Source organism: Schistocerca serialis, chromosome 12 (genome assembly GCF_023864345.2).
Source record: "Schistocerca serialis cubense isolate TAMUIC-IGC-003099 chromosome 12, iqSchSeri2.2, whole genome shotgun sequence".
Taxonomy (NCBI): domain Eukaryota; kingdom Metazoa; phylum Arthropoda; class Insecta; order Orthoptera; family Acrididae; genus Schistocerca; species Schistocerca serialis.
In genome coordinates this window covers 2,116,740-2,135,186 of record NC_064649.1, presented here as the reverse complement: position 1 = coordinate 2,135,186, position 18,447 = coordinate 2,116,740, and the positions used below count along the sequence as shown (strand labels likewise).

The window sequence follows — 18,447 nt, the reverse complement described above, 5'->3', positions numbered from 1 at the left end:
GGAACAAATCAGTTAGAATTTTAGTTGATACTGGTGCTCAAGTTAGTGTATTGTTTGTGGAGAAAAATGATCGAAGGGTGTTACAGCCACCCCGGTACCATATCAGTGGCCTTGGAGAGGAAGTAATTGTCCCTGCAGGTTCGTGTGTAGTGAACCTGCAAATCGACGAGGGTAAATACAGTCAGATGATGGAGGTAGTAAGGCTAAAAAAGGGTGAATTTGACATCATACTAGGGAATGACTTCCTGCACCGTTATCAGGGGATAGTGGATTATCGAACGCGAACTGTGCAGTTCGGCGAAGCAATTCAGCGATTTGGCAGTGCGCACCCCCGTCAGACGCGAGGGAGCTGCGAAAGGCGCCGTTCACAGTCTCCCATAAAACCGCAGATGTGGGCGATAAAAACCACTGACCCTGTGAGGATAAAAGGCGGAAGTGGAAAGATTCTCTGGATAGATGTCAAAAATCAAGAACAGCCTAATACAGACATTCTGGTTGACCCGCTCACCCAGAATGAGGTTTTAGATCGTCAGTCAGTACATATAAAGAGAAGTATCTGCCGACCGGAAAGGAGACAGAAGGGTTTTGCGATACCAGTAAGTATAGATAATTTTGGTGTAGAAGATGTTGTGATACCGAAGGGTACTATTGTTGCCAGTGGTCAGGAAATTTTTGAGGAAATAAGAGGAGCTGAGAAGCAGCGAGATAAAGATGAGAAAGGAAGGAGAAGAAAGAAATGTTCAGTTAGAGAAGTGCGATATGTCGCGTCGACGTTAAAGAGTCAGTTATCAGAGAAGTTAGGTTATTTAAACAGTGAGGAGAAAAGGATGTTGCAGCTAGTATTAGAGGAATTTTCGTGGTTATTTGAAGAGAGGCAGTTTCTACCGGCTACGGATTTGGTTCAGCGCGAAATTCCGACCGGAGAAGCTCGGCCTATTACGCCAGTAGTTCCACTCAAAAAAGCAAGAAAGAAGGTAATACAACCGCCTAGACAGCAACGTAGATATGCTCTAAGGTCAAACCCCTATGATTTGCGTTCCAGAGAGTAGGTCTGAAATGGTATGTAAACAGTTGGAAAAGTCCTGCATGCAGCAAGAGAATTAATTGACGGAAAACACCGTAGTTACTATACATTTAATTAAATTGTGCATGTTAGTTATAAGTAGACATAAGAATTGGCAACTGTTGGTAACTGGTAATAGAATTTATGACGTCACATGTTAATGGAAGTGACTGAAGTTATGTAATCATTTTGTCTTGTCATTTAACGTCTCCAGTAATGTTATCGTAGCAGTCGAGAATTAAAACCACAAACATTCTTTAATCATGGAATTAAGGGGAAAGTTGTCCTTGTCAAAAGAACACGTAGAGAAAGAATCAGTTAATCTTGTACATTTCAAAGGGATTCACATTTCACTTGTTAACTTAGTGAATAGTGCACGAACACAGGTATTAAAGCTTTACCATAAAAACATGATACTAATACGCCTTCGTAACTGCCAGTAGATCAGTGACTACATGCAGCCGTCTACCTGTACTTTGAAAGACGCCCTATTACATGTATGTTTTGCTAAATGATCACACAACGATAATAACAAGAATAAATACGTCCAAGTTAAACAACAAATAGGCTACTCTAAAGTAAAAGGAGTCTTCCTGAAGTGCTATTTTATTGTTTTCATGATGCGATGTTGAACAGACAACGAGGTAAGTTTTTTGGTACCACGTATTTCTGTATATTAAATGCCACGGAAGGAGTGCGTAAATACCTCCACTGTGGTCTACAGCTGTTCACATGCGCCGAGTCCCGCCCCTCCCTGTCAGCTGGCGACGCGGCCCCCTTCCCTTCCCTCCCCACCCACCGGCCTGCCGAGAGAGCGGCCATTGCAGTTCCCACTTCCCCACCCACTGCCTCTGTCCTTGGTGCGTGCAGCATCTGCACCTCTCCCCTCGCCCCTCCTCACCCCCCAACCATCGCCCTGCAGGCCACGTGCCTCAGCCACGCTACACATTCCTACATTCGTACGTTGCAGTTTAAACAGCAAACCTAAAGGGATGGTTATAGAAATAAAATCACCAGCTTAATATTGCCCTACAGATTTTATTAGTCTTATCTAAAGACGGGAATCTATTTGTGTTGTCTATCCGTGTTTTCAGTATGGAACAAAAATCGTGAGAGAGAACTTTTCCTGGTACGCATTGTCTAAACCATCAGGATTAGTAAATGTTGGAATTTCAGGTCGATCTCCGGCTATGTTGTATCACCACCACGGTTAATAAACGGATCTATATGGCGTCAAGAAAGCCGGCACTTGCCGCTATATCTGTCCTGTAAACGACCGCTGTGTGGGGAACGCGTTAGCCAAGGAGTTGGGTTTGGAATGCCATTGCAAAATATAGTTTATATAGAAGCCTAACACCTGCCATTTACCTAAATTTTGAAGAACAGAGTGTTTAAGTAAAATAGTTGTAAGCCGATAGTTTTGTGACCTCTAGCGATTGAAGTTATTAGAGTCCTTTAGAAAAGAACATCCTCCATGCATAACTGTCGTGAACAACATAAGATAACTTTGGAAGGAAATTTTGTGACTGTACCGAGAGATAAACTCCACGCGTAGCAAGAGGACGGACCCAGCGTGAACGCCAGTTCTGCCGCCCAGCCAGTGAAACCGGACGCAGCCGTACTGTCAGCTGTGCTGTCAGCAACTTTACAATCTCACGAGCGCGACGCGTGTCGCACCTTAGCACCTCAAGCTGCACTGAATCTTAACACAGAAATTCTTAACCATTATATAACGAACCCTTTGAATAACTTTGCGCACATTTTCAATAGTAAGGAACATACTTTGCTCCCTACACACTCTTTATATGACAGATGAACTCTAATTTTATTAAAAACCAAAGCACCGACAGGTAAGTCATATCGACGTCTTCGAGATGCAACTAGCTTCGTCGAGCCGCCAATATTGAATATATGGAAGCAGGTAAGTGAGAGAATGAACAAAAGGAACAACCAATACACACCGGAACGATTGGTTGGGTGACTGATGATCGTCAATATTTGCAAATACAAATCAACACAGGAAACGGTTTATCGCACGTTTAATAATTTTTGGGCCGTTCATTGAAGGAGACATAAAATCATTTTTCATCAGAATCTTGTTACAGGAAGTATTAACGTGACATTACACTATTCCACAGCATTACACATAACATTGCCATGACTTAACGACAGTTTTCTTCTAGGTAAAAGTACCAAAGACTATTAGTTGGTATGAAGACACAAACGAGAGCATAAAGGAATACCAAGGGATGCTTACATTCATTTTGCTACGAAATGTAACTGGAGAGTAAGGAAGTTTTGTTTGAAGGAAATAATATTTTAAACTTTTGCTTTTGTTACGGTTTTGCCACCGCTTATATCACTATGACGAATTGCCAATTACTTATGTCAAATTGCTTGTATCTAATTGATTACGTCCAATTACTTATGTGTAATTACTTGTGTCCAATTACTTAAGTCCATGTATTAGCTTATTGTTGTTCATTTTGACTGTTTTATTACTAACTATTTAGAGAATTTTGCTAAAGTTTTGCCAGCACCAGTAATTTAGTATTTGTATCAGCCTAGTGTTTCCATGTGTCGCTGTGTTACTATACTGATGAGGATAATAATTTTGTAGGATTTCAAGCATGCTAGAGTAAGTTTCCGAGTACTGCCAATTATCTGGTTAATAATAATGATGTCTTAGGTGATAAATTGTTTTAGAAGAGTAGTTTAGGATGTAACCATGCTTTATTTTGATTTGTATTTGAATGTTCATCTGGAGGGACATACCACATGCCTACCCCCGTGATAGATAAGGTAAACAGAGTGAATCACACCCAGAGAACGAGCAAGCTTTGGCCATATACCTAGTCTGTTGGATGAACAAGAGAACCACACCCGCAAGGGCACGTACCTTATGTGACGCGGCCGGCACCCGCGCGGTCCCTTAGCTGTCTGTGTCGTTTCTTCACTTTTCCGTTCCGCGACACAGTCTGTTCTACCCACTTTCATCTTTCCACTATCAACAGAACAACCCTTGAAGAGTCATGCTCCACCCGCAAGGGCACGTACCTTACGTGACGCGGTTGGCGATCGCGCGGACCCTTAGCTGTCTGTGTCGTTTCTTCACTTTTCCGTTTCGCGATATAGTCCATCCTACCCACTTTCATCTTTCCTCTCTCAACACAACACATAGAGTCATTCACCACCCGCAAGGGCACGTGCCTTACGTGACGCGGCTGGCACCCGCGCGGTCCCTTAGCTGTCTGTGCCGTTCCTTCACTTTTCAATTTCGCGGCATAGTCCATTCTACCTACTTTCATCTTTTAACTAACAACAACACAACACATGAAGAGTCATTCACCACCCGCATGGGCACGTACTTGACGTGACGCGGTTGGCACCCGCGCGGACCCGTAGCTGACTGTGTCGTTCCTTCACTTTTCCGTTTCGCGACATAGTCCGTTCTAACCACTTTCATCTTTCCTCTCTCAACACAACACATGAAGAATCATACAGCACCCGCAAGGGCTCGTACCTTACGTGACGCGGTTGGCACCCGCGCGGACCCTTAGCTGTCTGTGTCGTTTCTTCACTTTTCCGTTTCGCGACACAGTCCATCCTACCCACTTTGATCTGTCAACTTTCAACAGACACAAAACTATTCAGCCCAGACTTTGATCTTCCATCTCGAAGAAGAGTTCACGAGAACAGTGTTCCGTGCTCTCTGACGACAGCTGATCAGGCAACGTCAGACGCGAACCGCGTCTAGCCCGCAGCTAAACGCCAGTAAGCGGAAATCTCTGTTCAAAACCTTGAGCCTTCTTTGTTTCCCCATTGTATTTTCCGAAGGAATACCGACTATTGAAGTAGTAGCATTTAACTGTATGACGTGACCCAGGACACTGCGATATAACCAAGGATAGACGGAGTTTTAAGCAACCAGCTGGGCCCGATATGGCCAGCACTACGGAGTTACAGAGACGGCGAGTTTAGTCGCAAAATGTTGAGAGGATGAAGACGGCGAATTTGGTCGCAAAGTAAAGTTAGTCGCAAGATGTTGAGAGGATGAAGACGGTGAATTTGGTCGCACAGTAAAGTTTGTCGCAAGATGTTGAGAGGATAAAGACGACGAATTTGGTCGCACAACGAAGTTTTTCTTGTGAGAAATGTCGAGTTTTTGGAAGAAATACGTAGGAACTATCTTGGAGTCGCAGAATTGTCATTTACACAGTTAAGTAGGCGATAACGTCGTGTAAACGACGCGCCTTGCACTGTACCTTCATAAAGGGAAAGTCCTTCAGAAATTACGCTCAACTTAGTTGTCTCTAATTCAAATCCTTACACTTTCTGTTCCCACTATGGAAATCTCTAAATTCTCGTCGAGTTTTGTTCTTCTCGCCTCATTAGAAACAGCGATGACATCCAACGACACAATCTACGCCCCACCTGCACAAAACTGGTGTCACTTTTCTTTGTCAATTTTACTTGATATGTTCAGCAAAAATGTTGATGCATGAGAAACTTCTCATAATGTGAACGTTATTACACGTAGAGAGTCAGCCCAAAGAGGCACTTACTTTGTTTACTGATATGGAATATGCAGTAAATTTAATATGATATTTGTGTACTTCATTTTTATATTTTCATGTTTATGTAAGAAATATGTTTGGGCTCAAATGGATTTCATAGGAACTTGGTTACGAACCAACTTACTAATGCATAATGTAATTTTAAACAGAACCCACTGTAACAGCTCATCTAGCTTTATGTCACGCGTAATCCCACTTCTATTTTGTTGCATTTGACAGTCGGCATATGACAGTCATAGACCCCTCAGCTGCCGCGTGCAGCCCTGACGACGCGCTGGCTTTCGAAGTTATCTGCCGCGCGCCTTTCTGACGTAGCCTCCGCGCAGGTCTTTAGCAAACGGTTCCCGTTGGAACACCACTTATAACCTTTCATGCCACTACGCCTTACTTAGTATTCGCACCCCTTTAATTATGCTTTTATACCTGAAAGCTCATTCATGATTCCCTTGTCAGCTAACTTTCCAGCTTTATCTAATAAATCAAATGTTCACCTCCTATCGTCCATTGGTGACTTGCTAAAACATGAGAAAGGACAAATTTCTTACTTTCGCCTGTTGGCACACTTAAATGAATGGCAAACAGTCGCAAATTAAACCAAACAAAAAAGAGAAAACAAGAACCTATCAGGCATGTGCCCTCCCTTAGTTTTAAGAGTGAAACTGAGATATCAGTTAATGTGGAAAAACTAGCGTAGTGTAGTGAAGTGTTTCCTTAGTAATAACTCCCTTTTCAACTGTGTTTTGAAACGTGTGAATCTCCCCTCATACTCCCCCTGCGCTGAGTTCCAGTGCACGGACCTGGCCACGGCCACGCCCCCTTCCTGCCGGCAGCCTGCGCGCTGCCCGCTGAGGACAACACACCACGCCGCCTCGTGACTCATCAGTGGTGATGTGTTTAAATTTTCAACTTATTCTAACAAAAGCAAAAAAAAGACATTTTACATCATCTTAGCAACAAGAACACTTAGCATGTTTACCTAATTCACACTGTTAGGTTTTGTTCTAATTTTGTTTTGATGTTTTATGATGTTTTGATGTTTTATGATGTTTTGATGTTTTATGATGATTCTTGTATACACACAATATTGTTGACATGTGTAAGTCCCCTTGCGACCCTTAGGAGGTCTTTAGAGTCTCTACACCCTCCCATAGATTAAGACCCCTGCCGTCTTCCGTGAGGGCCATTCTTAATCAAGTAAAGTTACTTTGTTTTACAAGCTACATTTGTTTACATTCAAATAATAATTACATTGAGCGAATTCACGTACGTTCTCCGCTCCCACGGAAGGGGGAGGAATGTAAAGGATGAGCCAGACAATAAGGGATTTTACTTTATTATATGAGCCTCCAACCGGTAACTTCATTACTCCATTACGGCCAAGCCACGGCCGGCAGTGTTAGCTGCCTGTAAATTCTTTCGTCCCACGGTCTAGTAACAGGAAGTCAGCACCGAGAAAGGGCACCTTGTTCACGCGCCTCTCTCGTGTGCTGACGAGGTAACGCCGTCCCAGGCGTCGCTTAGCAGGCAACGCTCTGGAAAGTTCCATGCCGCCCGCACGGTTTGCTCGGTCCTGACCAATCAGGGTGGAGGAAGCCGCGTGGTGCGTCGAACATACCCGGCCGCCCGTCGCCGGGCCCGCTCTCTTGTATTCCTGCTCACCCGCGAGTCGGATGCGCGTCCTGTAGCATTGATCATCTCCCGCTTCTCCCGGTGCTGCGGCACTGTGGACTTAGTTTTGGCAGACAACCACTTTCGGTAGCTTCGCGAACAAGGTTCGCCAAATTGTAAGCTCTGGCTCACCCTCACCTCCCTAGGCCTATGTAGCCCCTTTTCATCATGCTTTAGCCAATAAATGGCCTTTCTCTAAAATTTACACTATTATTCCATAACGCCCACCGCCTGCCCATACCCGCCATCCTGTACAGGTCTAATGTCTGTATTTGTGTCTTTGTATTCTATATATGTCAGCTGAAATTTCTCTTCTATATCTAACCCATGTGTCTCTTCGTGTTCTATTTGTGCTTGTTCTGGTGGCTGTCTTAAGATTTCGTTTTCCTCTGATTGTTTAATTGATGCGTGTTGGTCTTTGTTTGTTTGCTCTGGGATGTTTGAGTCCATTACTGTATTTTCTTCTTCTTCTTATTATTATTATTATTATTATTATTATTATTATTATTACTACTTTCTTTTCTCAGACGTTATGTCTGGTCAAAAATGGAAAGTGACATGGACCTTGATCAAGCGTGACTTCCTTTTAACTGTACGGTATATGTTATATTGCATTTAAGAACTTTCGGGTAATTGAACATGTATCAATAATTACGGATTTCTGTAATTGTATATATAAGTTTGGATGTAGCTGTATTGCATTCATGTACTGGTGGATATTGTGTGGTATGACTCCTGTAGTTGATAGTATAATTGGTATAATGTCAACTTTATCCTGATGCCACATGTCCTTGACTTCCTCAGCCAGTTGGATGTATTTTTCAATTTTTTCTCCTGTTTTCTTTTGTATATTTGTTGTATTGGGTATGGATATTTCGATTAGTTGTGTTAATTTCTTCTTTTTATTGGTGAGTATGATGTCAGGTTTGTTATGTGGTGTTGTTTTATCTGTTATAATGGTTCTCTTCAAGTACAATTTGTATTCATCGTTCTCTAGTACATTTTGTGGTGCATACTTGTATGTGGGAATGTGTTGTTTTATAAGTGTATGTTGTAAGGCAAGCTGTTGATGTATTATTTTTGCTACATTGTCATGTCTTCTGGGGTATTCTGTATTTGCTAGTATTGTACATCCGCTTGTGATGTGATCTACTGTTTCTATTTGTTGTTTGCAAAGTCTGCATTTATCTGTTGTGGTATTGGGATCTTTAATAATATGCTTGCTGTAATATCTGATGTTTATTGTTTGATCCTGTATTGCAATCATGAATCCTTCCGTCTCACTGTATATATTGCCTTTTCTTAGTCATGTGTTGGATGCGTCTTGATCGATGTGTGGCTGTGTTAGATGATACGGGTGCTTGCCATGTAGTGTTTTCTTTTTCCAACTTACTTTCTTCGTATCTGTTGAAGTTATGTGATCTAAAGGGTTGTAGAAGTGGTTATGAAATTGCAGTGGTGTAGCCGATGTATTTATATGAGTGATTGCTTTGTGTATTTTGCTAGTTTCTGCTTGTTCTAGAAAGAATTTTCTTAAATTGTCTACCTGTCCATAATGTAGGTTTTTTATGTCGATAAATCCCCTTCCTCCTTCCTTTCTGCTTAATGTGAATCTTTCAGTTGCTGAATGTATGTGATGTATTCTATATTTGTGGCATTGTGATCGTGTAAGTGTATTGAGTGCTTCTAGGTCTGTGTTACTCCATTTCACTACTCCAAATGAGTAGGTCAATATTGGTATCCAAATGAGTAGGTCAATATTGGTATCCAAATGAGTAGGTCAATATTGGTATTATTATTATTATTATTATTATTATTATTATTAGTCGTAGAGCTCCCAACATGGAAGACGCTAAGTAAAGATGGTTCACTTCTGGGGCTTCTTATTCTTCTTGTTTGCCCACCAGGTCTTCATTCTTCGTGAGAATTCAGCTTTTCTTTCTTCGCTACATTTTGTTCCAGTTCTCGGCGCTTTTGTCTCTGGTTTGACCTCCCATTTGTCAACTTTAAGTTTGAAATTGTTTCTTTTGTTCATGTCTTCAGTAGTAATGTTGGCTAATTCCAGATCTTTCTTTACATTTTTGATCCATTCTCCTCCATTAACAAGGGATGCTACGTGTCTTACTATTTTTTTTGTAAGTCTGTGATCGGGAAGTCTCATTATGTGGCCATAGAATTTTAGACGCCTCTTCCTCATGTCTATCTCTATGTTAGAATATTCTTCAATTTTAGAATTTTTCTGTAATCTATACCCCTCTTTGGTCCATCTTGGTCCCAGAATTTTCCTAATGATTTTCCTTTCCTCTTTCTTCAGGTTTTCCATATCTGTTTTCCTTTTAAGTGTCAAGGTTTCGCTGGCATATAGCATTATTGGTTTAATTACCGACTTATAATGTTTAATTTTTGTATTTATAGATAGACATTTTTTATTGTAAATGTTTTGGACCAGCCCTAGACCCGTACGAGCTTTTAATATTCTTTCTTGTTGTGAGTATTTTTCAGAAATTATCTCTCCTAAATATTTAAAGTATGGTACCCTCTTAATTTCTCCATATTTGGTTTGTAACTTAGAAATTTCTACATTTGTTGTTGTAAACACCGTTTCCTCAAAAGATATTTGTAGGCCAACTTTTCCTGCACACTCTTTTAAGGTTTCTATCTGTTTGACTGCCATTTCACTAGAATCTGCCATTATTGCAAGATCGTCTGCGTAGGCTAAGTAGGGGATTTGTAGGTCATCTTTTTTGGTTCCCAGTGATATTGGTTTCCAGTACTTTTCTTTTTTGAGTTCTTTTTCCCATTCTGCCATGACTCTATCCAGAACTAAGTTAAATAACAGAGGTGATAATCCATCACCTTGTCTAACCCCAGTTTTTATCTCAAATGATTTTGAAAGTTTTCCCATGAATTTCACTTTGCATTTTGTATTTGTTAATGTCTGCTCTATGATGTTCCGTGTCTTCTTATCCAGTCCTTGTTCTTCAAGAATTTTAAATAGTGTGGGTCTGTGAATTGAATCATATGCCTTTTTAAAGTCGACAAAGACATATACTGTAGGCTTCCTTCGCATTTGTCTCATCCTTGTAATCAATTTCAAGTTTAAAATTTGTTCTGGACATGATCTGTTTGGTCTGAAACCAGCTTGGAAATCTGAGTTTTTGGGTTCTAGCAGTTTTTGTGTTCTTTCAAGAAGACAAGCTGATAATATCTTGTATGTGACGGCAAGTAAGGAGATTCCTCTATAGTTGTTCACATCCGATTTATCCCCTTTTTTATGTAACGGATGTATTAGGGCACATTTCCAATCTTCTGGTATTTCTTCAGTAACCCATATGTTTTGAATAATTTTAACTAGCTCATTTCTTGAGTTAGACCTTAGACTTTTGAGAAATTCGGCTACAATTCCATCTTCTCCTGATGCTTTGTTATTTTTGAGTTTGTTTATGTGTTTGATAATTTCTTCTTCAGTTGGCGGTACAGAGTCTTGCTGTTGCGGGGCTTTAGTGCTGGATATTGGAAGAGCTTCTGTTGGTTCTGGACAGTTTAGTAGCGTTTCAAAATATTTGGCTAATTCTTCACAGTTTTCTTCGTCGCTTAGTGCCAGATTCCCATCTGATTTCCGAAAACAGACATTTTGGGGGATATACCCTTTAATTTGGTTTGCAAAAGTTTTGTAGAATCCATGCGTATTATAATTTTTAAAATCTGCTTCTATTGATTCCAGTTGCTGAGTTACATACTTTCTCTTCTCTTGTCTAATAAGTTTATTTGAAAGTTTCCGTGTTTCTAAAAAGTTTTGAAGAGTTTTCTCATTTTTATTTGAACTGTACTTCGCAAAGGCTTCTGTACGAACTTGAATTGCCTTTTCGCATTCCATATTCCACCATGGATGTTTGTGCTTCTTCTTCAGTGGTATTTGCTCCTTCGCTATTTTTGTGATTTTTTCCTTGAATGTTTCCCAGTTGTTTGCGGGAGAATTTTCCCATTTTTTAATTGTTTCTGATTCTGTTAGTTTTTGTAGGTCAAATTTTTGGATTGCTGGTGGAATTCTTATCATTATTATTATTATTATTATTATTATTATTATTATTATTATTATTATTTTCTTTCACTTAACCCAAAATATAATTGGAAAATCCAGTCACATGAGTGGGAGAAAAATACTGCAACAATGTTCAACAAGTGAAAGAAGATTACTGGAGACGTTTCAGTGTTGTTGAACTCACAACAGGTAAAATTATAATTAATGACAAAAGACGGTTCAGCGTTGGTCTTTGAAGTAGAAATCTTTATTTCTGTTGCAAATCAATTACAATCACTGCTTGACCACCATCAGTGCTGAAGATAAAACAAGAATAAATTGATCAGACTGCACTACAACATACTACATCTGCCCAACTGTATAAGGAATAGCATACAGATGAGATCATTTGCATCAACGTATCTAGTATGGACTCATAAATACAAGCTGTAAAACTGTAATATCTGCACATGTCAGTGTAGAGTACGTGTCAGACCAAAGCCAGCTGCTTACTTGTGCAGCTATGCTCATTGCCAACATCAGACACAACTGCACCCTCTTTAATGATCGTTATTAAAAAACCTGTTATTAATTAAGATTGAAGATTTAATAAATAAAGTATTTAATCTATGCACACGTCATGAACATAAATGCAAAAATCTGTAGAATTAATAGTGAAATCATAAAACTGACAACGCTCACACCTTCTGGCGTATGTTGCAAGAACCACGTCCCAACATATGTTGTATAGCATGAACCCTACTACAAGATAGCATTGCAGCCATTATGTGCATGTAATGCTGAAATAAATCCAGCAAAACCAAAAGAACTAGGTCACACTATCGTGCCCTTTGACATTAAATTTTTTATACTCGCCCAATTCCAAATGCCTACTGTGTAAAAAATTTTAAGAAACCAAATTACACATGCATCATCATTCATATTTAGGTAGTGTGACTGTACCATACCATCTGGCATTAATTTTGAAACTCATACGTTTTTGAGTGACGTATAAAAACCATGTCGATATAAACATGTGTACAATGCCATCTGCAACTTTTTTTAACCAGCATAGAAAATTTTCATAATCATATTTAGATAAAGTGACATTAACATCATATATTGCCATCATGTGCTCCTGGCTTTATGAATCTGGAGAATGATTCCTCCTTTTACTGAAATTCAGACTTAGTCTACAATATCACATTACAGTTTGGTGTTATGAAATGTCTCATAAGTAAACATAAAGGGAGCAGAGAGTAACAGTGCACAGCCCTTGCAAACAAATTTTGTTCTCAAACGGTCTTCTGCTGTAGTGGTACGATATAAGGGGAACTACGTAAATCTTATTGCCCGTCCACTGCACAGACGGGTCTCATTTTTTGTAGTCGGTACTAGAAGTGATAGAAAGCAATCCCAAAAGTGAGTGACAGCGCTTTTCACTGACATCTGCGCATCGAGCAGCGTACACCTGGCCGACTTTCTACTACACTACGTATCTCCACCTCCTCGAGGAGATCGTGACATCTTCCTTTTCATCCCTTGCAACAAATTTAATTATGATGTCACGGGCAGTATTTACTATGTCACGGGCAGTATCAATCAAGTGTGCCACAAAACTATATTCACCTCCTATGTCACACCTATCCAATGTCGCGCGCTCGTGGAACCTCACTCGGAGCCCCCTTCCAGTCTGCCCGACACTAAAGGCGTGCTGGGCAAGATTTGAAGTAAGGTTCCGTAAGCCATTCACCTCCTGATTTGACGTAACAATTGAAATCGTTAAACATGTCTGATAAAGGATAGATAGTGCAGCAACAAGTCAGTCAGACGTACACTGCTCAATACGCAGATGTCACTTTTGGGGGAGAGCTTCGCATCACTTCTGATACCGACTATAAAAAATGAGACCCGTCTGTACAGTGGATGGGCAATAAGGTTTACTCAATTCCCCTTATATCGTACCACTACAGCAGAAGACCGTATCAGAACAAAATCTGTTTGCAAGGGCTGTGCACTGTTACTCTATGTTTCCTTTATGTTTACTTATGAGACATTTCATAACACCAAACTGTAATGTGATATTGTAGACTAAGTCTGAATTTCAGTAAAAGGAGGAATCATTCTCCAGATTCAGATGCCAGGAGCACATGATGGCAATATATGATGGTAATGTCACTTTATCTAAATATGATTACGAAAATTTTCTATGCTGGTTAAAAAAGTTGCAGATGGCATTGTATACATGTTTATATCGACACGGTTTTTATACGTCACTTAAAAATTGTATGAGTGTCAAAATTAATGCCAGATGGTATGGTACATTCACTCCACCTAAATGTGAATAATGACGAATTTGTAATTTGGTTTTTAAAAAATTTTTACACGGTGTTGCGTATTTTTATACCTAAATTGTATTTTAAACATTGTCTGTCATAAAGGCATTTTATGTCAAAGGGCACAACAGTGTAACCTAGTTCTTTTGGTTTTGCTGGAATTATTTCAGCATTACATGCATATAATGGCTGCAATGCTATCTTGTAGTAGGGTTCATGCTATACAACATATGTTGGGACGTGGTTCCTGCAACATACGCCAGTAGGTGTGAGCGTTGTCAGTTTTATGATTTCACTATTAATTCTACAGATTTTTACATTTATGTTCATGACGTGTGCATTAATTAAATACTATATTTCTTATATCTTCCATCTTCATTAATAACAGGTTTTTTAATAACGATCAGTAGAGAGGAGCAGCTGGCACAGTTCATTTTGTATCTTTGGTGTGACACGTACTCTTCACTTATATGTGCAGATAGTGCAGCTTTACAGCTTGTATTTATGAGTCCATGGGGCTTTAATACTAGATTTGTTGATGCAAACGATCTATTTTCTTTCTTGTACAGTTGGGTAGATGTAGTATGTTACAGTGCAGTCTGATCAATTTATTCTTGTTTTATCTTCAGCACTGACAATGGTCAAGCAGTGATTCGAACTGATTTGCGACAGAAATAAAGATTTCTACTCCGACGACTAACGCTCCAGCTCTCACTGTTATTAATATCGGTGTGGCGGTCGTGGTGCACGTGGCTCCTGACGGAGTCACCTTTTGAAACAAAATTATGATTAATACTACCGACAGACAGTAGTGACAACGATAAGGAAGTTGCACACGTGGAGAATATAATAAGAGTGATCAGTACACACTTACAATTCGGCATAATATATGTTAATAAATGTTTAAAATTTGAACGATTCTTTATATTGACACACTGCGCCATTGGCACTGCCTCTTTTTAACCCCTTAACATAAAGTCCTAAGTCTTTATTAATTTAACAGAAACTGAAAATCCCGAGGCAACTTATGAACAGACAGTGAAAAAAAATAAAAAAAAAATAAAAGATCACTTATACCCATTCCGGCACCAACAGCTACGCGTTCGGCCGCTAGCGAGTGTTCCGTCCGAAGTTTCTATTTCAACTGCCGTGTTTCAGTCGAGGTGGGTGCCGTGAAATATTGCGTTTACTGTTGCAGCTTCAAAAACTCGACAGCAATACGTGCGTTTTCAGCCACTGTCCCGTGTTGTCGGTTAGGCAGTGCTCCGGAAAATGGACGACCGTAGTGATCCCTAGCTGACATCGAACGTAGCAGCCCAGAAACTGGAGAGAAGCACGCAATGACATGTCGTCAGAGACCGAAAGTGATAACCGTTCATCAGACAACTGACGAGTACTCGCCAACAGTAAGAGATAAATACGTCTACTGTGCTCCGGTAGGCTCTTCCGAGATTTCCGTTTGAGGGAAACGAACGCGAAATACGTCGTCTGACTTCGTATCTGTACAAAACTAAAAAAGGCTAAGTGTCAGAATACACGGATCAAAGTCCAGTGCACAAGTATATTCAGGAAATTTGTAATTCATTATTTTGAGCTTTCAAAGTTATCTTTATACGGCTATATGTAGTAATGTCAATCTTTACAGGATGCTTCTTGTTAATAATAAACAGTATTTTCTGGAACACAAATTGTAAAATCAATACATTACAGGGTTAACACTGAATACTGAATTGTTTAGAGAATCTGGAATGGAATTAGTAGCTACAAACACCTTCATTCGATACAAACCTACCAATTTCGATTTAACAAATCCTGTTACATTCGTTACACCTCTAAGTCAGTTTTTACTTTCAAAGAGAAGAGAAGCACAGAGCTCGCGTGTCGTGCCGGCACCTCGCATTCCATTCTCTCCGTACCACCTCTCGCCCCCGAGCTGCCGACGTGCCGCGAGTCTGCGGACAGAGCTCGTTTCCTCCGCTCCACAAATATCTGTTAGAATTAGTCCAGAGTGTCACCTACAAACTGCGGGAAGCAGAGAGCGGCTCCGTCCCACCGTAGAGGTGGCACCGAACCGCTTCCGTCTTTCGAGAGACGTAGTGTCCGCCCGGCAGGTACCGGAGTGCGGCAGGCAGTGCCCCGACTCACCCCTGTCGATCTCCCGGGAGACCCTCCCCGCGTAGAGGTCGAGACGCGCCCGCAGCTGGGCGGCCTCACGCCGCAGCTCCGCCCTCTCCGCCTCCCAGCCGGCGCGCTCCTCCTGCACCCCCTGCAGCAGCAGCTCCTTGGAGCCGCACACCTCCACGTACATCCGCTTCACTCGGTCACACTCCTCGGCAGCCTTCTCCAGCTGACACCTGCAAAACGTACAGACGTCACATGCCGGCCTCCGTGTCTCGTGAACTCCCTACGTGTCGTCCGTCTGAGAAATTGTCACCCGACTCTTTAATATTTATTTACTCGACCTGACGAGATCAGAGGCTTCGACATACTGAGGACGTCGAGGTAATACGCATATAAATTCTTGTTTACAGTTTATTTAGATAACAGGAATGGTGAAAATAGTACAGGAAACAGAAGGCAGGACAAGAGGAGAGACGGGAACCGAGTGGGTTGTCAAACTGCGGAAAGACTGACGAGAATTAGGGATCGAGGTGGAAAGATAGAAAAATTGGAGAAGCAAATACGTGCCAACCTGTAAGCCGTGTGTCGGTGACAGAGGTGGGTACAGAAAGAGGATAGAGGATACTGAAGATCTCAGGAAAAGAGCAGGAGAGAAGAAATTTAAGGATGGAGAGGTTCTGGGAGGAGAAGACAAAATGCAATCCAGTAAGGCACAGCACACAGTCCTACAGACACCGTAACACGTGAAGAAGAAGAAAAAGAAGAAGAAGTTATCCTTTCTTCTATTATTAACATTAAAAACAGCAATAATAATTATGCAGGCTTTTGTGTCTGTCACTGTTGAAAGTAAAATGTTCCCAGTTCTCGTTCCTGTCCAAACTTCTCCGAAACTCGACATTTCGAAACCTCTGTTGTCAACTCTTTCTGGGTTCTTCTGGAGTCGGAAGCTGGATCAACATTTACCACACACAAGAACATCCCAGGGGAGAAGTTAGAACGTCGAGCCTTGCAAAAGTCTGAAGCGAAATATGTGGCCCCACAACTCTGAATAATTTACATTTGATAATAATAACACTTGTAATGTACATGAATAGATCATTTCCATATACAAACACCATTTGAAATAACAATAGTGATAAAGAACAGAAAGCAATATTATTATTGTTGTTGCTGTTGTTGTTATTAATACTACTATTACTGATAATAATAATAAAAAGTAGTAACAGCAGAGGACACAAATGTAATCACGGATGCAACAATAGTGCAATATCATGACGGGGGTTCCAAGACACAGAAATTCAGGTCAACCACACCATCTACAGAGTTTGAGAAAAGAGAAAGGCCAGGTGCGAAAGGATGTTTCTTAGTTTTATTGGGATTATGTGTGTACTGAAAAAGAAGGGACAAAATTATTGTGGGTTTAAGAAATAGGTCATTATCCGTCTTTTAAATCTGCAGGTGCAATTTAGTTGTGCAATGTAGTGGAGGCAATTATGCCAAAGACTCTTTACTCCTACAAGAAAGGACTCGGAGAACCCAGCTACGTAACAGAGTCAGAGAGAAAGGATTTTGCTCCGGTAACAATCGCTTCTGCCACATCTTTCGGAGAAGAGTGACGGTGTCGGAGACGGCCGGGTGGATCTTTATAAGCCGAACGGACACTAAAGTCACAGAGTGTGTCACCGTCTCTCTGCCTGTCTCAACATAGCCAAAATAACTGTCCGCACGAGGGTGAAATGGAATAAATGTCATACATACGTTATACAAACTGGAGTCCAACTTTGGAAACATAAAAATGTAGCAGGAAACAAGGACGGAGGTGTAGGTGGACCGGGCAAGGAGAGCCAACCGACGGAGCTGGGTGAGTTTTCTTACACAGTCTGTTCAGATATATGCACAGTTATCACACCATTTAACACAGAGGCAAAAATTTGGAATGCTTGATTCCACTGACATTAAGGGAAAACAACTAAGTACCACTTTGACACACTCCTACAACATAAGAAAAAAAAAAAAGGTGGTCACATACGTATTTACCAACGTCTTGTACAAAACAGTTATTGTTAGTGTCTCGCGATTCATAATGCCACAGAAAATATGATTCTACACTAAGGATTGAGAATCTATACACAGTTTAAAAATATATTTACATAACAGACACAGAAAGATAATGCATAATTTAGTAGGCTAACATCATCACATTTTCCACAAACAAGTAATATTCAGTCAATTAAAGCTTTCCTTCAACTCACTGCACACTGTACATTCTAGAGAATCCTCACGGCACAAATATATCCCAATGCCATTTGCACGCACAGGAACACCAGTTTTCCAAACGCGGTTATCACCAGCCGACGTCGAAGGCTTTTCCAGTCGTGGGCCGCCATCGACCCGCTGACAGTGTGTTTCGAATCTGGAGAACCGTTCGGAACACTGCGCCCGATGTAAATTTTTAGAACGTTTCGTTGCCCCGTCGGAATAGAGTTTCGGTCCTTTCCGAACAGACTCGACAAGTAGGAGAGAAGTCGACAGTCGGACGTAAAACTAACATGCAATTCACGGGAAGTTAAGTGGTGGAAATTCTCTACAACCCACAGAACTCAAACTGGCAAAGAGGTCCAGCACTCTCTCAGCTCGAAGATGACAGAAAAGGCAGCCAGC

General features: G+C 40.9%; 1 protein-coding gene across 1 annotated transcript in view; it reads right to left on the bottom strand.

Annotated features, from left to right (window-relative positions):
- Positions 1 to 18,447, bottom strand: part of LOC126428407 (rootletin-like) — a 245,668-nt gene that overhangs the window by 99,612 nt on the left and 127,609 nt on the right. The window contains exon 13 of the mRNA XM_050090326.1: positions 15,811 to 16,019. Within this exon, the coding sequence (XP_049946283.1) occupies positions 15,811 to 16,019 (209 nt within the window). The remainder of the gene's footprint in view (positions 1 to 15,810; positions 16,020 to 18,447) is intronic.